General features: G+C 36.7%; 2 protein-coding genes and 1 non-coding gene across 4 annotated transcripts; 1 reads left to right on the top strand and 2 right to left on the bottom strand.

The window, feature by feature from the left end:
- Nucleotides 1–1,487: 1,487 nt before the first annotated feature.
- LOC130496785 (uncharacterized) lies at nucleotides 1,488–8,346 on the bottom strand. Its single transcript, XM_056989241.1, has 2 exons — nucleotides 4,388–8,346; nucleotides 1,488–1,510 (listed from the first exon to the last, which is right to left on the bottom strand). Exon 1 carries the CDS (start codon nucleotides 7,412–7,414, stop codon nucleotides 4,952–4,954), a length of 2,463 nt encoding a protein of 820 aa, XP_056845221.1. The 5' UTR covers nucleotides 7,415–8,346; the 3' UTR covers nucleotides 1,488–1,510; nucleotides 4,388–4,951.
- LOC130497205 (small nucleolar RNA R71) lies at nucleotides 6,759–6,865 on the top strand. The gene has a single exon (XR_008936216.1). It is a non-coding gene; the product is annotated as a small nucleolar RNA R71 (small nucleolar RNA).
- Nucleotides 8,347–17,989: 9,643 nt separating the features above from the next.
- Nucleotides 17,990–23,026, bottom strand: LOC108811872 (aluminum-activated malate transporter 6). Of its 2 annotated transcripts, none has more exons than XM_018583982.2 (6): nucleotides 22,630–23,026; nucleotides 20,456–20,593; nucleotides 20,105–20,374; nucleotides 19,894–20,030; nucleotides 19,661–19,807; nucleotides 17,990–18,751 (listed from the first exon to the last, which is right to left on the bottom strand). In XM_018583982.2, the coding sequence occupies exons 1-6, from the start codon at nucleotides 22,859–22,861 to the stop codon at nucleotides 18,134–18,136; spliced, it is 1,542 nt and encodes a 513-aa protein (XP_018439484.1). In that variant the 5' UTR covers nucleotides 22,862–23,026; the 3' UTR covers nucleotides 17,990–18,133. The 2 variants fall into 2 exon arrangements, with proteins under 2 accessions (XP_018439484.1, XP_018439483.1); XM_018583981.2 differs by having other exon boundaries at nucleotides 22,573–23,025.
- Between the last annotated feature and the right edge of the window lie 1,748 nt (nucleotides 23,027–24,774).

The raw sequence follows: 24,774 nt of genomic DNA, 5'->3' as shown, positions 1-24,774 counted from the left end.
ACAGATTCTGATATGGATGTCTGGACCAAAATTCAAAATATTTGAATCTGGATTCTGTTTTGACGAATCTAAAATTTTATTATCTGGATTCGGACATCTCATATATCTTATTTTCGGAGCAGATCTCGAATTTTCGGATCCCAGATAATATGTCTCAGACATAGTTATATGAGTCAATTAAAAAATATAAGAAAACTAATCAAACATAAGATACAAAAATAAAAGTGCAGGTATAATAACTTTTTAGCCCCTAAATAATTTTCTAACATTTTTTTAATCAAAAGATTTAATACTATATTATTTATAGACAATAAACTAAAAATAAATGAATAATATAAAATTGTGATCTCATTGGGCATCTGCCATCGCATGCACTTCTCCCTCCTTCTTTTCTCTATAGTACAAAAATCAGTACACTGATAAACAATAATTTATTAATTTATTAAATTTTACATTTTAATTGTTAAATAGGTATTAAATGCAGTTTGTTTTTTTTTTGTGAAACTGATGTTTTTCATTCATATGTTAAACATTTACATGGATACTAGCAACATCGAAACAGTGATGTGCAGTCTTTTTAGGAAAATCAAGAACAAAACAATGCAAGGATAGAAACACAAACTTAGACAAGTTTGATAGGATGTCGTAGAAGGTTACAAAGATGTCACTCGCGAGTAACCACATGAAGAAATTACTGCGTACTTTGAGTTTTTCAGACTTGAAAATAGTCACCGTATGTCGTGACGTTGAATGCTCCAAGGCCTCGGGTCTAACTGGAATGAGTTCCGTTGTATAGCGAGGAGTTTTGGCGGAAGGTTTCTCTCCTACAAAGAGAAGGACGGGGGAAAACGATCTCTCATGGCCCCGTCATAATGAGGTTTGATTCACCTTTTGTAACAAGGCTGCGGGACTGCAAGCTTCAAGCAATGACTGACTCCGAGCTAAACTTTGAGTGAGACGAACATGGACATGTGTGCTTGTTAAAGATCCTGACAGCTGCTGGACGTGGATAGTGGTGGCGAGAGGAGGGTGTTTTAAACCCGGCAAGGAAGGACAAGCCACCTTCATAACTGCGTAGAGGTTGATGAGCTTGACAGTATTTGATGGTGAGGCAGTAGCTGATGTTAAGAAGAGACTTTGGCTGCCAACATTTCCGTGTCGGAGCCAACAATTTTTGCTGATATCAGACATACCAGCCGAATATACTGTCTCAATGACGTCTTGGTCCTCTGCAGAAACGTACACAGCACCATAGAGAAGACTTTTGGTGGTAGTTTTATCTCCTAACAGTAGGAGGACATGTGTAAAGGATCTCTCATGGCTATGGGCATGAGGAAATTTGAGTAGTCTTTTTCGTAAAGAAAAGACTAGAGGACTGCAATCTTCACGCTTTGAAAAACTCCATTTTAACAGCAATCTTACAACGGTCTTTGCGCTTGATGGAGCTAGTGGTTTATGATGATTTTGGCTTGAACTCTGTGGGTCAATGATGCTAGGAATTTCAAAGTTCCTAAAACAAATGTTGTAGGATAGTGATGAATGTCGAACCAGTTCTGAGGGACTCAAAGCAGTGAGAATGCAAGTATTTGCCTAATCTAAGTGCAGCCAGTGATTTGATGATTTCTAAACTAATGATTAAAGCTAATGCAAAGCAATAAAAATGATACTTTTAAGCTATTGGAAAGGAGAACTCATGGGTATAGGAACTTGACCTCGGGTGATCAGGATTCGAACTAAGGATGAACAATAAACGATCAAACAAACAACCTTAAGCCTAGACACAATTCTAAGCAAGCTCTATGTCTAGATGAATGCTCATTTGCTAACACATCTCAAACATCAAGTGTCCTTGGTTGAATAACATGCAAGCAATCAGTCACAACAGGTCTATTAGCTATCTTAGCATCTTTAACAACAAATGTCTTTGGCAAAGTACACTAAAAGCCTAGGAGAGTTGACTCGGGCATTTCATCGAACACCTGTCGGGTGAGAAATGCCTAGAGATCACCCTTTGAGTGGCCTACTCAAATGATGTATTGAAATCACTCTACTAGCAAGGAGATGACATGATCTACACTAAAACATCATAGAACTAACCTAATCACCCTTAGTCTCCTAACCCATGAATTCAAAAGGTGATTACTCACTAATCTCCATGATTCCTCTTAAACCCATGATGGATTTCAGATTAATCATGTAGAGAAATAGATGAGAGATCACAAGAACAATAACAAACCAAGTCAAAAAGAGATTAATTTCTTGAGAGAGTTTGTGTTCTTCAATAGATCAAAGATTCTCTGCCCAAAAAAGTGGCTACAACATCCTTAAACATTAGGTTTTTCAGAGTAAAAACGTGCATAAGAAATTGCAAAAAGGTCCTTGAAAAATCATAAAATCGGGTAGCATAAAGGGGTGGAGCGACCAGGAGGGGTCGCTCCGGGTGGTCGCTGCGGGTTGGTCGAAGAAGACGAGCGGGCTGGGTGAGTCGCTGCGCCGAGGTCGCTCCAGGAGTGAAGTCACAGCGGCCAGCCAGGGTCGCTCCGGTCAGGTCGCTCCGGATGGATATGTCTCTAGTAAATTGGTCATAACTTCTTCGTTACATCTCCAAATGACTTGAAACCACTTCCATTAGAAAGCTAACTCAATTTCATGTGTCTCCACAAAATCTTAGCAACAGAAGATGTCTCGAAGGCCTCCATCCATGCTCATCTTTCACCCCCTTTTTGAGCACATTGCTTCCAAATGTCTCCAAGAACTCCATGTGGTGTTCCAATACCTGATAGAGACATATGTATGCCAAATGCAACCTAAACATGCCTAAATCCTAATCTATATGATGCAAATGCCTATGAATGAATGGTTAAAACAATGCAAATATGCAAGACATCAACTCCCCCACACTAGTCCTTTACTTGTCCTCAAGTGAACTTTCTGGGACTCATAGGGGAAGAGGTTTGAAAGTGGGAGCTCATAGCCAAGAGAAACACAAAAGCACTTGCTTCAACATAAGAATTCAGTACTAGCACACTCTCTCTTATTATCCTCTAGCTTCTCTAGGCCTGTCTCAACTCAACATTATGCATTCACACATTCAATTCAGCCAACTCTCACATTCATTAAGCAATACAACAAGTGAGCTCTATGCAAATGGTCAATTGGTCCAAGTCATTTGGGTAAGGGAAGGCTTTTTCGCTCTAGTGATCAAAGGTTTCATAACTCATTATCTTCAAGGTTTAACACTCAAAACAAGTAGCCTTGACATTGCACATAATATATCTAAGAAAGGGATCAACTAATGCATACAATGCTCAATCTTCATTGTTCTACCCTTTTTCAAACATACAAGTGACACAATTGAAATCCCAAGTTACACCCATCTCACATCTCTCACCCAAAAATCTCAAGAACACATCCACAAACTCTCAATCAAGGGAAATATTTAAACTTTTAAAACACAGCCTCTAAGCTCATTCTCACTTTGCTAGCCCCCTTTTTCTTTTTTTTTCTTTTTTTTTTCTTATTTTTTTTTTTTTTTTTTGGGGGCCAAGACTTTCACAACTTTGAGCTAGAGGTTTATACAATTCCCAATAAGACAATTAAGCACAAGAGTTCATTCATTCCCATTCAACTTTCAAGTTCAAACTTTACAACACTCACCCCCACCTATGGCTAGACAATAGCGTAAGCAATCTAGCAAGAATGAAGACTGAGCATTGTCGTTCCCAATACTCTCAAGATTATGCGCATGTAAGACTTTCCGAAAAAGGCCTCACTCAACAAACAATTAAGGCTTAAAAGGAGGAGAGGGTTTTAGGGAGTGGAATGCCACTAGAGATTGTCAAAAAGATCGGCATAAAAGATGTGACAACTCTAGTGTGAATATCCATGACTTAGCACACAAGGGACCATGAGCAAGAAATTAAGTTCATTCAGTTCGATTCAAAGTTGTAGTTGGCTTAAGAGATTGAGTTTCAGAGAGAGTTTTCAAGGCACAAAGCTTACAAGGTTTTCAAGAGAGGTGCATGAACTATACAAGGCTAGACAATGCTCCCTACAAGGCGTTTTAAATCAGCTCCCAATGCAAATGAATGCAACCTATATGCTTCTAGACTCAATCCTAAAGTATGCAAATGATACACTAAATGATTCTTTTTGTGTGTTTTCAAATTTTTTTTTTTTTTTTTTTAAATTTTTCTTTTTTTTTGGTTTTTCTATGCAAATAAGAATGTAAAATGTAATGCATGAGACTCAGAATCATCAAAGCAAACATGATCAAATACTTGGTACCTCCCCCACACTTAAATCACACAGTCTCTGTGTGAGGGAGACACCTAATGGAAAGGTAAAATGCAAAGAAAAACTGGGATAAACAAGGGTTGCAGGTTACCTGGAGTGGAGCGAGGTAGGGGACCCGCTGTGATGGGTCGCTCCAGGTTTGCTCGGAACAACGAGCGACCTGTGCTACCCGCTGAGGCTGGCCGCTCCGGCTCGGTGAGGTCACAGCGACCAGGTAGGGTCGCTGCGGGTGATGGCTTCTCAGCGACCAGGGAGACCCGCTCCAGTTAACCGCTGCCGAAGAAGACGAGCGATGGGGACATGTCGCTGCGGGTGCGTCGCTGCTGGTGATGTCTTCACAGCGACCTCCATGAGCCGCTGTGGGAGGTCGCTCCAGAATGAAGCGAGCGACGGGGATCAGCCGCTGCGCCAAGACCGCTCCGTGCTGATGGAGTCACAGCGACCAGGCAGAGCCGCTGTGACTGGTCGTTGGGCTCTGCTCGTCCTTGTGTCACTCCTTTTGCCTATTTTTACCTGCACACAACTTCATTTTCCCATTGCTTTATGCAGTAAGATGAAAATAAAAATACTAATGCAATATATACAAGGATACTCATGGGACTTCCTCCCAAGTGAGCTTGTTTTAAGTCTCTAGCTTGACTTTGCCTCCTTTGGATCAGGCTGGAGTAGGTGCAGAAAGTGGAGTTAACACCCCATCTTCCTCAGGTGGTAGCTCACCAAGGTGATCATCAGCAGGAGGGCCCATTTCTTCAATGATGAAGGCTTGTCCAAACACAGTGGGGTTCTTCATTTTCTCCTTGATGTCAAAGTGGAGGATGTTCGCCTTACCCAAATGGAGGTCAATCTTGCCTTCTTTCACATTCACAATAGCTCTTGCTGTAGCTAAGAATGGCCTTCCAAGAATCAATGGGTCTTGAGCCTCCTCACCCATTTCAAGCACCACAAAATCTGTAGGTATCTCATACCCTCCAATCTTCACAGGGAGGTTCTCTAGGATGCCCACAGGGTACTTCACTGAACGATCAGCTAACACCAGAGAGAGTCTACACTTCTTGTATTGAGTGAAGCCAAGCTTCTTTGCCACAGATAAAGGCATCAAGCTGACACTAGCTCCCAAATCGCAGAGACATTTCTCAAAAACCATAGGTCCAAGAGCACAAGGTAGTGTGAAGCATCCTGGATCCTCTAGCTTCTCTGGAGCATTAAGCCTCTGAATGATGGCATTGCACTCATGGCTCAGAACCATCATGCCCTCCATCTCCTTCTTCTTAGCAGTTACAGCATCTTTCAAGAACTTGCTGTATTGAGGAATCAGCATGAAAGCATCAATGATGGGCATTGTAACCTGAGCTTCACTCATCTGCTTCTCAAACAAAGCCTTGTACTTCTGTAGCAGCTGCTTCTTGAATCTACCAGGGAATGGAAGCTTGGGTTCATAGGGAGGAGGGACAGAAGAGCTCTCACCTGCTGGAGCAGCAGATTCACCATCTTTTGTTGTCTTCTTCTCTTCTCCAACCTTTCCTTTACCCTTATCTTTCTCAATCTTCTCCAAGATCTCATCATCTGTCTTCTCATCAACAATGACCACTTCATCATCTAGATTGATGGCTATCTCCTCACCTTGTTTCTCAGCATCCTTGGTGAGGGTTCTAGGAGGTAACTGCTTACCACTCCTGAGTGTGACAGCTTTTGCGTCCTTGGGATTTTGATCAGATTTTCCAGGTAGAGATCCTGGCTGACGATTCTGGTGGGTGCTCATGGAAGCAAACTGATTCTCCAAATTCTTGACAGAAGAAGCAAGGTGGGAGAATTTGTTGTTGAGCTCATTGTAGCTCCCATCAATCTTGGAGTGAAGGTTCTTCAGCTCATAGCCCACATGCTTCTCACTTCTAGTCTGAGACTCCAAGATCTGTTTCAGTAATGCATCAGTGCTGCTCTCTTGAGGGGCAGAAGAGCTAGGAGAGGGGCTTTGCTGAGGCTGATAGTTGCTCTGCTGGTTGTTTCTTGGCTGATAACCACTCTGCTGGTTGTTGGAATAGGGCTTCTGTTGGTAGTTGTTGTACTGAAAGTTGGGTTCCTTCTTGTACCAGCTACCATTGCTGTTGATGAAACACAATTCTTCTTGCCCTTCCAAACCATCAACCTCATTGACAGTAGGAGGTATCTCCTGTTGTGGGTTACCAACAAAGTTCACCTGCGCTTGTGTGGCCTTATCAGCAATGAGTGTGTCAATCTTCTCCTGAAGAGCTTTGATCTCATTCCTTGTGTGCTTGTCATCACCTCTACTGCTTCTGTCATGGTCTCCACTGTAGACTGCATCACTCTTAACCATGTTGTCAACCAGAGCCTCTGCTTCTTCCTCAGTTCTCCCCAAAAAGAACCCATTGCTAGCTGTATCCAGTCTGGCTCTATACTTAGGAAGAGCACCTCTGTAGAATGTGCTCAGCAAGCTCTCCTTGGAAAAACCATGGTGTGGGCACTGAGCTTGGTAACCATTGAATCTCTCCCAAGCTTCACTGAATCCTTCCAAGTTCTTCTGTTGGAAGCTGGAGATCTCGTTCCTCAACTTAGCAGTTCTTGAGGTGGAGAAGAATTTCTCCAAGAATGCCTTTTTGCAGTCTTCCCAAGTGGTGATGGAGTCACTTGGTAGAGACTTCTCCCACTGACGTGCCTTATCCCCCAAAGAGAAGGGGAATAGCTTGAGCTTTAAAGCATCCTCTGACACACCATTAGTCTTTGACATACCACAGTAGCTGTCAAACTTATCCAAGTGATCAAATGGGTCCTCCACAGCCAGACCATGATACTTGTTGTTCTCTATGCAGTTGAGCAGTCCTGACTTGATCTCAAAGTTGTTAGCAGCCACAGCTGGTGCTCGAATTCCAAGTCTAGGACCATGGATGTTGGGGCGGTCATAAGTGCCAATGGGGCGAGCTGGTCGCTGTTGAGGTCCATTGGGGTTCTGAGGATTTTGTTGTTCTTCCATTGCAGCTTCCAGTGGCTGCAGTTGAGCTTGTTGCTCTTCTTCTCTTCTTTTTCTAGCACACTCTCTCTCCAAAGCTCTGATGTCTGTGGCTCTTGGAACAAGGTTTGATGTACCCTTGCTCCTCAAGTTCATACACCTGAAAATCACAAAGAGGTGAAGAAGAGAATCAGTAACTTAAAAAAATAAAAATGACTTAGTCTCAAGCAAATGACTAAATCTCAATGTTCAAATCAAACTCAGAATTTGGCAACGGCGCCAATTTGATGCTAGGAATTTCAAAGTTCCTAAAACAAATGTTGTAGGATAGTGATGAATGTCGAACCAGTTCTGAGGGACTCAAAGCAGTGAGAATGCAAGTATTTGCCTAATCTAAGTGCAGCCAGTGATTTGATGATTTCTAAACTAATGATTAAAGCTAATGCAAAGCAATAAAAATGATACTTTTAAGCTATTGGAAAGGAGAACTCATGGGTATAGGAACTTGACCTCGGGTGATCAGGATTCGAACTAAGGATGAACAATAAACGATCAAACAAACAACCTTAAGCCTAGACACAATTCTAAGCAAGCTCTATGTCTAGATGAATGCTCATTTGCTAACACATCTCAAACATCAAGTGTCCTTGGTTGAATAACATGCAAGCAATCAGTCACAACATGTCTATTAGCTATCTTAGCATCTTTAACAACAAATGTCTTTGGCAAAGTACACTAAAAGCCTAGGAGAGTTGACTCGGGCATTTCATCGAACACCTGTCGGGTGAGAAATGCCTAGAGATCACCCTTTGAGTGGCCTACTCAAATGATGTATTGAAATCACTCTACTAGCAAGGAGATGACATGATCTACACTAAAACATCATAGAACTAACCTAATCACCCTTAGTCTCCTAACCCATGAATTCAAAAGGTGATTACTCACTAATCTCCATGATTCCTCTTAAACCCATGATGGATTTCAGATTAATCATGTAGAGAAATAGATGAGAGATCACAAGAACAATAACAAACCAAGTCAAAAAGAGATTAATTTCTTGAGAGAGTTTGTGTTCTTCAATAGATCAAAGATTCTCTGCCCAAAAAAGTGGCTACAACATCCTTAAACATTAGGTTTTTCAGAGTAAAAACGTGCATAAGAAATTGCAAAAAGGTCCTTGAAAAATCATAAAATCGGGTAGCATAAAGGGGTGGAGCGACCAGGAGGGGTCGCTCCGGGTGGTCGCTGCGGGTTGGTCGAAGAAGACGAGCGGGCTGGGTGAGTCGCTGCGCCGAGGTCGCTCCAGGAGTGAAGTCACAGCGGCCAGCCAGGGTCGCTCCGGTCAGGTCGCTCCGGATGGATATGTCTCTAGTAAATTGGTCATAACTTCTTCGTTACATCTCCAAATGACTTGAAACCACTTCCATTAGAAAGCTAACTCAATTTCATGTGTCTCCACAAAATCTTAGCAACAGAAGATGTCTCGAAGGCCTCCATCCATGCTCATCTTTCACCCCCTTTTTGAGCACATTGCTTCCAAATGTCTCCAAGAACTCCATGTGGTGTTCCAATACCTGATAGAGACATATGTATGCCAAATGCAACCTAAACATGCCTAAATCCTAATCTATATGATGCAAATGCCTATGAATGAATGGTTAAAACAATGCAAATATGCAAGACATCAGTCAACACCAGTGACTGCACCAAAGAGATAACTACCAAGTTCTAATCCCAAATTGCATAACTCGGTTGATGGGCTCTCCATCTCTAATTCCATAATTATTCTTGACCATAAAGAGCATGAGACAGATGGATCAATGGGATGTGATGATATGGCACTGATTGGAAAACACGGCTGTGTTAAGTTTGGCAAAGAAGACCAGACAACCCCTCTAATAGCACCCTGAGATAAGGACTTGACGAGATTTGATGAGTAGCAGAGAGTTGAGTTCCAGTAAAAACTTCTAATTCCAACATTACCGTGTTGTATCCAGAGAGTATTTACGGAACACAAATATATCCATAGGTCATCAACATCTAACAAGCTGGGAATGGGAGAGCAAATACCAGTAGGTGTATAACTGAAAGGTGTTTGTGGTGAGAAGAGGCTGGTCGGGTATCTTCTGGCAGCATGTTTCTCATCGGACTGAAAGCAACTTGATTCCCTGAGCTGTAGATTTTCACAGATCAGAATGAGCGGGAGAGTAAGCGAACCAACACCAACACGAGTGAGATGAATGGCGAGTTGTAAGGAAGTATCAGGAGGGTCTGGTGGTTCCGGTGGAATGAGACATTCAAACGGTACAGGAATAGACGAACACGGCGGCGGATCTGGAGGAGGACGGAGTCGTAACCGAGGAGACGGCAGACGGAGAAGAGACGCAGTCACCCCTGGAGCCATGGGAGAGGAGAGCTGCTTCATAGAGCTGGAGGCTGGAGAACTGGGCTGAAGCTGGAGGGAAAATCCATGGAAGCGGCCACATGGTGGTGGATCGGGAGGAGGTCGACACCGCGATGGAGGAGGACCACTCATCGTCCAAACCAGGAAGGGGAGACGAGCTGCTTCAGAAGGAGGGCTGTGCGACGGGGCTGAAACGGAGAAGATCCATCAACGGAGGCGCCTAGGGAGGCGGGCCTGAGAGCTTTTTATTAGGGCGAACTCTCTCGTTCCCAACAGCTACCTTAGTGTCGTCTTTTAAATGCAGTTTGTCATGCATCACAATTCCTTCTATATTTCTCCTCCTACATATTCAAACCCTATATTTGTAAGGTTTTTGAGTCACTACGGTGCCCAAATCGCTGATGTTTAGAAAAGTTTTCCTTATCCAAATCTTGCACAACATGACAAAATAAGCAAGATTCAATATTTTTTTAACATGCTTATCTTTTCTTTCTAATTCGATGAGACTTCGACGCAGAGAACTCCAATGAAAAATTTGCCGTTCTGGTGGTTTATAGGTAACACTATAGGTGTTATGTGGGTTAACTTGGGTTGGTATTCGAATTGGTGTAAAATATATACTTAGATAATGATTGAATCATGGATGAGGTTGATTTCCTTAAAGAGTATTTCGATTCTATTTCAATCATTTGGGTTACAAAAAAATCCATTTGTAAGATAAAACAATCGAAATCTCATTCTTGCACTAAACTAAGATATAAGAATAACAAAATCTTAAAGAGTATTTCGATTCTATTTCAATCATTTTTGGGTTACTCCAAAATCTCCGAATACATCCAAAACGTATTTACTTATTAAAATTATATAAAGAAGTCAAAATAGATAATATAACTCTAAAACATGACTTAATCATGGTTGAAATCCATAAAACCATGATAAATCATATTTCCATAAAAGTTATGAACCTTAGTTTCATACTATACCATAGGGTAGATGTTGGCATTTAGATATTTCAATCAACAAAACTTTATACCAAAAATTATTTGAATCCGAGGCAGGCACGAAAGAACCAACTCTCTTATATCTAATCTATTAAAACTGAAGTACAAAATGTATTTAACCCTGAGTTTTCCACAAAAATTACATCCTTATGCCACTGATATTAAAACTCAGAGTTTTGATTTAATTTGAACCAGAAACGTGGTTAGCTTTCTTACAAAACCATCGCTTATTTTTTATTTTAATTTGTACCAAAACCATTGATTATCAGAATTAATAAATCATTGATAAACCTTTCCTTCTCATGTTATTAAACAATCACTAACTACTTATTCTCTTATTAATAAATCATCACTAAACCACTTAATTATTCTCTCTCTCTCTCTCTCTCTCTCTCTCTCTCTTTCTCTCTCTCTCTCTCTCTCTCTCTAAGATCAGCCTATGTGTCCCTGTCTCTCTACATATGACCCCATAGCTATCTTACATTATTCTCCACGTTCCCAAATCCTAGTTTCTAAGGCAACATAGATATGGACATCTTCCATAACAATAAGTGTAACTTTCATTTTCTTGGAATGCATTTATTTCTCTTCCCTTTAAGTCATAAACTTTTCGCCAAGTTTATTCCTCTTTCTCTTTTCTCCAAGATACATGTTTGCTCTCAAGTCTACAAGACTCCAGCTCAGAACCTTGCATCCACATGGTCTTCACCACTCAACACGAAGTCTTTTTCAATAATTACGTCAGGAATTAGGGCAGACATCTTACATCTTCAATCTCCCCCTTTTAGCTTTGTATGTTGATTAAGCATTCTTCTGGTTCAACAACCACATTCCTCATCTTGGAACTTCCATACTAAACGTGATTTTCTTCCCCCACGAGATGTGCACCATACTATGCTTTTCTCCCGAATGAGATATGCATTCTCTAACCTTCTTTCGTCCAGAACGTCACCATTCTCCCCCTACTTGATTGCATACTAAGGTAAAAAAGATGCTTAGATCAAGTAAGAAACTCTTGCCTAAGATCACCTCTTCAACCCTCTTGGGTTTAATGAATGTCTTATTCACCTTCTTGGCCATGTTTATTCTCTTCTCACGAGGAAAACGGTCCACCTTGTGTCCAACCTTCCCACAAAACTAACATCACATCTGATGTTGCTTCTTTTTTGACATGGCACAGTTGTTGATGCACCGATCAATCTCCTTCCTTGTACTAGCTGCACAGCCATGATTTAGACCTCAAGTCTGACCTTCATGTTGGTGCACTGATGTACCACCTTCGGCTTGTTACTCACAGCTACACGCTATAGAACTTCCTGCAGTACTCCTTGTCATACGTCCCGACGTACTTCCCGACGAACTTCTTTGACTCCACTTTTTGATGTACTCCCATGCACAAAGTGTGACAGCCCCTTCTGTTGAACTTCTACAGTAGCAATTTTCCTCAGCTTGCTAACTTCTTGCTCAAGAGACTCATTCTTCTCTTTTAAACCCGTAAGTTCTTTAAAGAATTCTTCAAGCAGCTCATTTTGTTTCAAAGCGAACTTTTCGAGTCTCAAATTCTGATCATTGACCTTCAAGCACTTGTTATACAACACGTGGAACTCCTCATCATTTGTACCAACATTTGAATCTGAGCATTCACTAGATCCCTCCTTGTGTGCACCAAATGCAACCTGATTCTTTATCACCTTTCCATCATCTTCAGACTCTGAATAATCAGATGACTGCAATGAAACTTCTTTTCCCTTCTTTGAGTTTGGACATTCACGCCGTGTGTGTCCAACATCTCTGCAGTCAGAACACTTAAGTTCTCTTTGTTGTGCTACAGGACAATCAGCCCTTATATGACCAACACATTCACACTCATAGCACTTGAGACCTTCTCTTCTTCTGCCATTGCTATGATCACCTCCCTGGCGACCATACTGATTCATCTCACCCGAGGGATTCGTCTTACCAAAATTTCTGACCAATGTACCAATGACATCTTCAACCTTATGAAGTCTATCAACATTTTTATCAACTACAAGCGCTATACTCCTGGACGCACCGCTTGATGTAGAGACTGAACTACTATCTGTCTCCATTTCTTTTGTCTTCAGCATACCTGCAAGCTTGTCAAACTTGAGCTCATCCTTGTTTGTAGTCATCTTCAAGACCGTCTTATGAGTTACAAACTTAGTTGGAAGACAACGTATCAACTTCTTTACCAGCTTTTTCTCCTTGTACTTCTTTCTAAGTAGACATACTTTATGCGCCATAGCATTGAGTTTGGCAAAAGCTTGCCACATAATCATCAGCAGACCATCTGAGATTCTCAAAATGCAACCCAAGATGGTCCAGGCGTGTCCTCTTGACCCTCTCATCTTCTTCAAACGAATTTAGCAGGATCTCGCACGCCTCTTTAGTTGAAGTACTCCCCTGAATCAGTTAGAATTGTTCCACTTCAACAGCTCCAAATATCACTATCATCGCCTTTGCATTAAACTTTGGTGCATTGCGCTCTGCCTCTGTCCAGTCCTCTTTTGGCTTAGGCTTCTTCTCATCTCATGTGACTGTGGTAGATGTCTCCCAACCCATCTCTATAGCTATCCATACATCTTCATTGATTCCTCGAATCAACTACTTCATGCAAGCCTTACAATGACCGTACTGGTCCACATTCAACATGATCTCTTTCTGCATAGATACAATCGTGTCCATTATCACCTTCAGGATTACACCGGTAATTTAGATGCTCTGATACCAATTGTAAGTGCAGATGCAAACACAAAAAGGTAAAACAGAAGGTAAACCAAAAGACAAATTTCATAAGAAAACATCAATGCTTTATTAGAATCTACCTTAAACAATCTTTACAAGACTTTGTTTATTTAGCTTTACATGTCTAGTGTTAACACCCTAACACATGATATTGAAAGATTCCTAAGTTACCCGCTTATATCTCTCTACCGTCAAGTACTTATCCACTAATTCAGCACGACCCCATAATACTTCCAAGAACTTTTCTCTCTCTATAAGATCAGCCTATGTATCTTTGTCTCTCAACAGAAGACCTAATAGCTATCTTATGATATTATTCACGTTTCTTAAATCCTAGTCTCCAAGACAAAATAGATATGTACATCTTACATAATAATAAATGCAATTTTCCTTTTCTTAGAATGCATTTATTTCTCTTACACTAAATCATAAACTTGCTTGCCAAATTTATTCATTTTTCTCTTTTCTTCGAAGTACATGTTTTCTCTCCAAATCTACACAATTTCATCTCATCACCTTACATCTACATGGTCTTTGCCGTTCAATACGACATATGTTTCAACAACTACGTCAACAACTGTTTTAGGATAGACATCTTACATCTAAGAAGAAAAAAAATTCTAATATCTCTGTTTTGTTAGAAATTGAAGTTTTTTTCTTATGTTGTTGTTCTTTTATATAGTTTTATTTCTATAGAATTCCGCCTCTTTATGTTTTTCTGGGAATATCAACTATTTTCACCGGTTTTGTATTTCATTGTATATAGTGGCAAAAACAAAAAGGAGTTGTGCACATGTTCTTGTCTGTTCGACCTTTTATTTGCTGTCTTTTTGTTCGGTTTAAAGCGAACCATGCCTTTTGGTTTCAAGTTATCTATAAGGTACCAATCACAAGGATTTTGTAAGGAAGCCTTTTAGCATTTTATCATCTTTAAGATATTAGATGATATTTACAAAAAAAAAGATTAGATGATATGATATTTTGTATCCCATGTGCTCCCCGCTGCGCATAGCTTATCCATCACCTATCTCAATTATTTAGCATCATTATATGGTGGTCACTCCCAAAAATATAAAGATAAAGTAAATTGGCTTTTAAAGGAAAAATGATTCATCAGTCTTATAAAGCAAGAATATATAGTATTACATGGTTATATATTCCAAATATTATTTACATTAACATAAACTAATACATGCATGTTAATATGTATAAGAAGCTAAAAGTAGATCGTTAAACCAATATGTACAAAGAAGCAAAATATATATTTTAAATCACATTTTAGATATTTATTGATCAAATCTAAGAGTTATAAGGTAACCTTGGATTCATAATCATTCCGTTTAGATTGGTATAATTTTTCTTGGATTCTATGAGTCTATCGATTTCGATTCTCATCTACATCAAATCGGTGTTTCTGGAGGTTTTCGCGATCTAGAACTTTGTTTCTTTTTTCGTCGGCATTCTGCTGTTGTTTGCCTCTCTTCATTGAGTTCGATCAATTTCTTGATCGATCGATTTCGGAATCTCAGATCATCATCTCATTGTGGTTTATTCGTCGTTTCTTGAAGACTTCTGGAGATCATGAATACGGCATCTGACGAAACTCGCGGATCAACGCCATCTCTGTTGGATCCAAACTCTAATCCGCTCTACATTCATAGTGCTGATCATGATGTATTTCTCTTGTCTCTGAGAATCTAGCTGGTTTATGTAACTTCAATACTTGACGTCAATGTTTTGAAAACCGACCCGGACACTGAACCGGACTACTTACTGGGTCACTGGATCATTGGGTCGACCACGGGTAAACCGCAGGTTAAAAAGTAAATTACTTTTATTATATAATAATATATTAGTCATGAAAACAAAAATATAGAAACTAAAGTTAATATTTTAAAATGTTTGGATATGTATATATTTTATGTTTAAAAAATATTTAGAAAATACTGAACTTTACTTTTTTATATTTTCATTTTCATTTAATATACAAACAATCAAAAAAATAGCTTAGACTATTTAAGTTAGATACATGTAAAACAAAAAAAATTATTTGTTAATCGGCAAAGAATAGAGTTGTAAAACTTAGAACTTAGAATATATTTTACTACAGATTTATAATAAACAAAATAATCAAAAAGAAAAAAGGAAGAATAAACAGAAGATGCAGAGTCAGTAGGGGCTAGCAGAAGAAGATGAAAAAGAAAAAGAAAACCGAAGGAAACCTAATTTTTAATTGGAAATTTAGAATATAAAAGAGAATCTAAAAAATAATTAAAAGTTTTGGAAAATGTAAAAATTATCTATTAGTTCAACCAGTGGTTCAACCGGTACCGGGTTTTGGGTTTTAGTGGGTTTTTGCGAGTTTTTAAATTTTGGGTTTTTCACAAAACCCGAACCGAATTTGTCTCGGCTCACCGGGTTTACCGGGTTTACCGGTTCAACCGCGGGTCCGGATCGGGTTTCAAAACACTACTTGACGTAGATCAAAGATAATGGCTTTGGGAGCTAGGAATAAAGTTTTTTTCCCGTTGATGGAACCTATCAGGTAGTTGCTTAGAATCATCCAGATTTTGCTTCTTGGTCTTGTTGTAACAATATCGTCTGCACTTGGATTGTTAACGCTGTGGAGAAGTCGATCGCGAAGAGTATCATGTATTTGCCTACTGTGGGACAGATGTGGCTGGATATTCATGATCAATTTAAGCAAAGCGATGGACCGAGAACTGCAGAGATAAAACAACAGATATTTGCTGAGTTACAAGGCTCTCAAAGTGTGAGTGATTACTATACAAAACTTAAGAAGCTGTGGGAGGAGTTGAAGAATCATGAGAGTCCTTATGTTTGTTGCTGTGGCCGTCCTAACTGTGATAGTCTCAAATGGATTATGGATCGAGAAGAGCAAGATCACATCTTGAAGTTTCTTAAGGATCTTAATGACACATTTACTGCCAGAAGGGGTCAGATCTTAATGATGGAGCCACGCCCAAACATATCTAAGATGTTCAATCTGGTCTCTCAGGAGGAAAGACAACGGTTGTTGAAAAGTACAGGTGCTGTTGCCTTCAACGTTTCACAGAACACTCCTGATGACGCTCTTGTCGCAGCTTATACTGGTGGTTACAACAAGAACATGCCTCGCCCTATCTGTTCCCATTTTGGCTTGGCTGGAAATACTGTTAATAGGTGTTACAAGCTGCATGGTTATCCACAAGGGTATAGGAAACCACGTCTACCTGAGAAGCCTAATCAAAATTGGCCACCTCGCAAGGAGAATGTTGTCAACATGGTTCTTCAGGATACTGGTGGTATTTCTATGCAAACTAATATACTATGTTTATTTTTCTATTATAAACAGTCGTAAAAAGCTTTATTTTCCTATCTAAGTCATAATATACATATAGTTTTAATAAAAATATTATAATAACTATTAATGCATCATATAACGAGCTTATAAATTATTTAAATTTGTTTAAAATCATTTGTGATGATTAATATATTTTTTAAAGAAAAATTAAAGTCATTTATATTGATTCATTGATAATGGTGTATACCAGATATATAATAGTATATAGCTATATAAATATGGTAATCATTGTAAGGTTTTAAATCATCAACAATGATTATTATATTATTAATAAGAGTTTAGAAATCAATATATAAAAATCTATAAAAAATTATAAAACAATCCAAAGAATATTATGAATAAAAGTATAAAAGTATATTTATGAATTTTTTTTTTGGTCAGTAACAACAGACTCATGTAGACTCTGTTAGCCAAACCGGAAGCTCGGTATCCATATGAGAAATTTTTTATATTCTTAACTTTTTATTAAATTAATAGAATTCATATATATATATATATTTAGTTTTGTTTCTTCTAAATAATTTGTGTGTGTTTATACTTTAGTTGTAAGTGTGTATGTATTTGTCACATGAGTTGATGTTTTGGATTATAATAATTTTTATGGACGAAAATTGATCTACAATCCAATTAAACTATATATATATATATTCTAACAATAATGTTATAAATATTTAATGAAGTATTGTTTTGTAAAAGATGTAAAAAATCTAACTAAATACTATTTAAGAATTTAAAAAGTATTAATAATAAAATATGTTTATTAATAAATTAGCTACCAAAAATTCACATTCAGTTTTAAAATATTAAAATATATTATCGTAGATCGTAAACAAAAAATATTTTGTTATATCAAAATTTTAAAATTATTTGTTCCCGCAAATTTGCGGGAAACCACCTAGTTGTCTTTGGACCAACAATTTTTTCAATTGAAATATGGAGCTGTCACATCACCAAATTGCTATGCTAATTAACTTACACGTAGAATAGACATTTTTAAAAAAATTTACAAACTTGAGGTACATCTTTTCAAATGTTCTTCTATTAATATACAGGGGATACAATTTGTATTTATTTTTAGCCATTTCGGTTAAGGAAAGGTGGTATCTGTAATCCTGGGAAAACCGGAAAATAGCAGAGCAACATGAAGAGACGTCAGATACATAAAACTAAAATCATACTAAAATGATATGCACTACTTATCTATTAGAAAGATCTGAAATTTTTGGTGAACACAAATGAACAATAGGAAAAAAAGTTCTTTTCTTTAAACCTAAAATCAGACAACCCAAAATGTCTCAACTTCTGCAAAAAAATATCTCTTGATTATTTTCCACAACCAATTACAATTGATCTACTACGTTAGGAGGAGTCTGATTAACCTGATCTTTGAAATCTGCTTTTGTGCTAAGCTCCTCAAAGGCATTGACAATATTCTGCAGCCTTGCAACAAACTCGATCAGAAGGGAAGCAAACGTAGCCAAAGACAAAGAGCTCGCGCTTTCGTATATTTTGCCCTCCATCTCATTTACCACAGAACTACCAATAAAAGACACACTTGGCCACATCTCGCGATTCCTTAGCATCATACTCTCTGTTGATACCCATATTTGAGATTCATTAGCACTGGCTGGATTATGACTGTTGCTGCTGTTGGTATCCCAAATCTGACTGAGTGATTTGATCACCTTGGTCTCGGTGTGATTGTTTCCTCCAGTCTCTTCTGCTTCAGCTTGATCTTTGGTAGCCGCCCAGCTTTCTGAGTTGACAAGAAGGTAAGATTTACTGTCTATTTTCATCTGTAGTTCCTCTGCTGCACCTTGAACGTCCTTAAGAATCTCTCCAGGGCTTAACTTCTCCATTTTTTCCACTTTTTGTCCAATCAAACGCAGAACTTTTGCTCCTTCGTTGCCAACTCTTTGAAGCTCGTGACGGAAAGCCTGTCGTTTCTCTGGTGCTGCCTGCCAAATGACATAGCTCATTAGATTACCATATTAGAGGAATACACAAATGACATAGCTCATTAGATTACCATATTAGAGGAATACACAATGTTCTCATATCATGCAGAGAAATTAAGAAAAACAATTTAGTCCTCCACATTAAAGGTGGGTAAATAAATCAAAAAGGGGAAAACACAAATGACATAGCTCATTAGTTTACCATATTAGAGGAATACACAATGTTCTCATATCATGCAGAGAAATTAAGAAAAACAATTTAATCCTCCACATTAAAGGTGGGTAAATAAATCAAAAACCAAACCAAAATCAGTAACCCTAATTCGTAAACTTATCAAACAAAATTTGTTAACAGTTTTAAAATTTTGATCTTGTTATTTTAAAATCCCAAATATCGAAACCAAAACCATTTTTAACCAAACCAAATAAAATAAAATTCGTTAAAATAATATATTATATATTATATGTGTAAATACAATTATGTATCAAAATATATACACATGCTACATATTTATAAATTATAATATTAAAACTTTTCTTCCTTATAAAAATTAAAGCAAAAGTCAAAGCAAACGGAAATTCCAACAAACCGAGTTAAAACCAACAATTCCAACAAAGCGAGTAAAACTAAATCGAAATCACATATTTTTCTATTTTTTCAAGAAATGTTTTAAAAAATATTTTTCATTCGTTTACACTTGTAAAGAAGAATCGGAACAAGACCCCAAAACAGAGTTAAAAATAGTTTTCTTTTGCTAAACGATTTTCAATTAAGTTAAAAATAGTTATTTGGGTTTTTCATTAAAGAAAAATGCATTAACTTGTGAGCCATATTTTTAAAACACTGATTCAACTTGTAAGCTTTAAAACATCTTATTTGGGTTTACATTAAATGGTATGATAAGGAACCTGTATCTCTGAAAGAATGCAGCCATGCATTGCCATGACCGTGAAAGCACAATGCCTTACTGCACCACTAAGTTTCACATAGTTTATCCAGGGATGGTTAAGCGTTCTGTATGGTCCATGTGGAGGCTCCCACCTGGCAAATTCAAGCTGCCACACAAACATACAAATAAAAAGATCTTAATGTTATTATCATCCAAATTCGTTTTAGCTAGTTGTCTCAATTTCAAACATACCAGAGAATCTTCTTCACTTGTAGACTGAACAGCTGATCTGTACCCGCTGTATAATGGATCATCTGAAGCTTGGTATGTAAGAATCTTCGAAGGTATTCTCTCGTATTCCACACATTGCAAGTAACCATTAACACATCCTAAAGTGTACGGAACCTGAAAATTTAGTTAAAGCACAGGAAAATGAAATGGCAGGTTATGTTAATTTGTTTACCTTCTAGTGAGTTTGCGACACTTTTGAAATTTGTAGCCACTAGTTTATGGAGATCTTCCCCGGCCCATATTGGAAATATAAATATATTCACAACCAAACTGATGGTTGCACCAAGCACAATAAACAAAGACCTGTAGTAAGCGGTACTAAAGAACTCGCCCGTGTTGTTTCCAGAAACAAGGACGATACAGTATGTCAACAAAAACACTCTGAATGCATATTCATATGCCTTCATGGCCGGGTGGAGTTTCAAATAACTAGCACTGAAACCTGATAGATCAGGTCATAGAGAAAGTGTTGTTATCTACATAAAGAAAAACCTTATGTATCAGTCACAAGAAATGCGGTAACCTGCAAGGAAAATGCATATGATGATTATGAATTGCTCGAGATCTCCTGATAAAACAGAGAGCCTGGCGATGCCAAGAGCAAGTCCCCCAGCAGAGAATGTGCCTAAAGCTCTGTTGAACCCTTTGACCAACGTTGCACCTGCAAATTAAACATGCAAGAATCTAAGTGGATGAGAAGAGTGGCACACGGAAGTCTTTTTGGGGTAAAAATTAAAGGATTTTTAATGTAAAAAACCCTCAACTAAGTTTGTTTTGGATAAAAACCCTCAAACTAAGTATTTAACGAAATAACCTCTAACCTAACTTTATTTATTGAATTAAACCCTCTCAGGTCGTAGTAACCCGTACTACTGGTAAATCTTTAGTTTATGGGTTTTTACGATAAGTAAACATAGTTAGGAGATTTTACCATTAAAAATAAAATAAAATAAAAATTTCAAAATATAATAACATTACTAAAAATTAGCAACTTTAATTTTAAAAATTAGCATTTAAAAAAAATATAGATATATAAGTATGATTTTCTTAAAAAAAATCAACATTATATATGTATAAATTAAAAATGTAAAACCCAAAAAAATATTTAAAAAATTCTAAAGCTTTACATGTATTAAAATTATCTAAAGATTAAAAAATGTAAAAGACAAGTAAATATAATAAAAAATTATATCTTATCTAGTAACTTTAATTTTCAAAATTAGCATTTTTAAAAATTTCTATAAATATATGAGTCTGACTTTTTTTAAATCATCATTATATATGTATAAATAAAAATGTATAATTAAAGTTATATATATATATATATATATATATAATGTTTATTTTTAAAGAAAAAATCAGACTCATATATTTATAGAAATTTTTAAAATGCTAATTTTGAAAATTAAAGTTACTAGATAAGATATAATTTTTGGTATATTTTCTTGTCTTTTACATTTTTAATTTTTAGATAATTTTTATTACAGGTAAAGCTTTAGGTAATTTTTTCTATTTTTGGGTTTTTATATTTTTAATTTATACATATATAGTGTTGATTTAAAAAAATATCAGACTCACATATCTATATAAATTAAAAATACTAATTTTGAAAATTAAAGTTACTAATTTTTAGATAATGTTATTATATTTTGGTTTTTTTTTAATGACAAAACCCCCAACTATGTTTTTTTTTAATGTAAAAACTCCTAAACTAAAGATTTACCAGTATTACTGGTAATTATGAACTGAGAGGGTTTAATTCATTAAATAAAGTTAGTTTGGAGGTTATTTCGTTAAATACTTAGTTTGAGGGTTTTTTCCTAAAACAAATTTAGTTGAGGAGTTTTAGTGCTAAAAATCCAAAATTAAATTATTATACTATTTTTTGATTTGTGATTACTAAGGACAATTTGTAACAGAATGCGATAATTAAACAAACACCAGGGACCAGGCAATGAAAGAACCATGTAGTATGATAAATAGTTTTATTATATTAAACTGTTTTGAATTTTCATAAATCATTATGATAGATACAAAATCAAAATACATATTTTATATTTGAAATCAAATTATTGATTTAGTATTTAATTTCCATTTGGTTTGTACTTCAATTTTATTTCATAACTATTTTGATTAATAACTTAATTAAGTTTGGAAAAATTACAGAAGCTAACTAACAACACCTTTAAAAGTCTTTTTTCAAAAAAAAAAAACAACTAACAATACATATATTTCTAATTTTATTATATGATTGAATTAAGTTAAATTCGTTTGAATCTTATTAAACACGGTCTAACCATATTGACCATAACCCAAAACAATTTTGGTTTAGTTACCTGTCAGATTTTTAAAATATTGGTTTAATTCAAATGTCTATGAGATAATAAATGCTTAGACATGGCCTACGCGGCTGAATTGTAGGTCGAATAGTTAACATAGAGAGTGAGAATCCAAATACAGGGGACTAGTAAGTTCCTATTTAGTAATAGAAGTAACCACCTGTCATGAAATTTTACTAGGTTGTTGCACAGGGGAAATTGTCATGAACTGAATTTCCTAGAACACTCAAAATCGAATAGTAAAAACTACTAACATCCTCCCCCAAAATCGAATAGTAATATCCGAGATCGAATAAAATACCTACGGAATATTCGAAAACCACAACAACAGTAAGGATGGCCCAGACATAGAATTTACTGGCAGCTTGCAGAGGCTCTTTAAGGAAAATGACGAATGAGCAAATGGCAAGAGCCATTCCCATCTTGACGGCAAAGAAGAGCTTCCGACGATCAGAATGCCATAAGTTACCGATCCCGCAGAAGCGTCGGCTTGAGTCATTAAATCCGAAACCTGAGTATCCTTTCCGAGAGAGAAGCCCCTCTCTGCTTTGATCTGGACATGACGCCATATTGCCTGCTATTTTCTCCATATTAAAGAGAACCTCATTGTCTTTTAAATACAAAGAGCCAAAGAGGGATTAACTTGTATGTACGTTGCATTTACTTTCTTTCCTATTAATGCATGCCTTCTAATTTCAAGTTATTGTATTTACATTTGTTGTTCCCTTTCGTATAATAAAGAATGGAAGAAAACGGAGTTTGTGGACCTGTGAGTGGACCAATAACAATGTGGTGATTAAATGCGTACGTGTCTTATATTCACGTAAAGACAGTTTGAAAAATATCAAAAGGAGCAGTTTCATGGTCTGGTGACTCGTGAGTGTGAGTGTGACATTTTGAAAGGCGTTGCATCTACCGCTTGCTCACCATTCTTCAAAGGTCTGGTGACTCGTGAGTGTGAGTGTGACATTTTGAAAGGCGTTGCATCTACCGCTTGCTCACCATTCTTCAAAGGTCAAGGGAACCATCCAACTTGTCGTTTTCCCTATGTTTTGAAAAACAGTTCGTTTGGGTTTGGCGGAAATGAGTATTTTAGTTTTCTCTAGTTATGATTTTGTGAAATGGAAAAGACAACAAATATTTAACTTTTGATATTGAAAAGACCATTCTATTGCTCAAACATCAAGTAGTTTGGGAAGATAAATCGTAATAGAACAATAAAAAAATATAAAATTGCTATATTGTTACATTTTAAATGAGATATCATGTCTATATATCATAATTTATTAGATTTTTTTCCAAGTTCAGATCTATTTTATTGTCAGATTACTACGATATTATCTATTTTAACCGCATAAGCAAAGTTTGTATAGATTTGGTTTGAGCTCTTTCACTACAAGAAAACAGGTCTATTGCAAGAAAAATTTGCGAGTGAAAGTTTTCCTTGCAAATATGCGACAGATTTGCAACGGAATTACAAGAGAAAATAAAACCTTCGCAAATCTCTCGCAAATTTGCAAGGGAAAACTAGTCCTCGTAAATTTGCAAGCGATTTGCGAGAGAAGTTACAGAGTCCTTGCAAATCTCTCGCACATTTGCGAGGGCTATTTTTTCCTTGCAAAATTTGCGAGAGATTTGCGAGGATTTTATTTTCTCTTACAATTCTGTTGCAAAGCTGTCGCAAATTTGCGAGGGATTTGCAAGAATATATGTGATATTTATAAATTTTATTACATTTCTCTCACAAAATCAAATAAATTTAATAAATAAAATATTAAACTTAAATATTTAGTATTTAACAAGTATATCGAAATATATTTTTGGAAAATTACAATATCAGTCAACTAATATTCACGGGATTAATATTTTCCGATAGTTTAACTAATATCACGAAGTACTAAACATCAAAACTCTATAATTTATACAATAAATACACATCAAATAAATTTCTAAAAAATGAAACAAATTTTCAATTTAACTATTATTTTCAAAAAGAACAAAAAAATAATATTAGTCCACAATAAATATAACAAAACCCCAAACGAAACCCTAAAATCATTGACTTATGAATTTGCAAGGAATTTGCAAGAAATCTCTCGCAATTCTCTTGCAAATTTGCGAGAGAATCAAAACGGTCGCAAATTTGCAAGGGAATTGCAATAGATCCGTCACAAATCCCTTGAAAATTTGCGAGGAAAACAGAATCCCTCGCAAATTTGCAAGGGATTTGCGAGGACCGCTTACAATTTCTTTGCAAATCCATTGTTTCAAACACTTTAAAGATTTGGGTTTTCATCAATGATTTTGGTGTAATTAAACATTGGCTGTTTCTCACATTTCCTCTTAGTGGTAAGATTATTTATCTAAGATTTTTATAGCTTCATGTATCTCTATACTCTAGTTAATGTATATGTACGTTAACATCAAACCCTTATAACTTATATAACTCATATACGTCAACTAAATTTCCGGAAAATGTAAAACATATTTTTATATTAATTAT

The sequence above is a fragment of the Raphanus sativus genome, chromosome 6 (genome assembly GCF_000801105.2).
Source record: "Raphanus sativus cultivar WK10039 chromosome 6, ASM80110v3, whole genome shotgun sequence".
In the NCBI taxonomy this organism is placed as follows: Eukaryota; Viridiplantae; Streptophyta; class Magnoliopsida; order Brassicales; family Brassicaceae; genus Raphanus; species Raphanus sativus.
This window is presented reverse-complemented; position numbering and strand designations above follow the sequence as displayed.

What these genes read in the sequence shown, in the direction of transcription:
- LOC130496785 (XM_056989241.1), bottom strand. Translation starts at nt 7,414, where the DNA reads ATGAACTTGAGGAGCAAGGGTACATCAAACCTTGTTCCAAGAGCCACA.
- LOC108811872 (XM_018583981.2), bottom strand. Translation starts at nt 22,861, where the DNA reads ATGGAGAAAATAGCAGGCAATATGGCGTCATGTCCAGATCAAAGCAGA. An exon ending in GGTTTTCGAATATTCCGTAG is followed by an intron (nt 20,594 to 22,572) that starts GTATTTTATTCG and finishes TTTAATTTGCAG; the next exon opens with GTGCAACGTTGGTCAAAGGG. An exon ending in GCATTCTTTCAGAGATACAG is followed by an intron (nt 18,752 to 19,660) that starts GTTCCTTATCAT and finishes GTCATTTGGCAG; the next exon opens with GCAGCACCAGAGAAACGACA.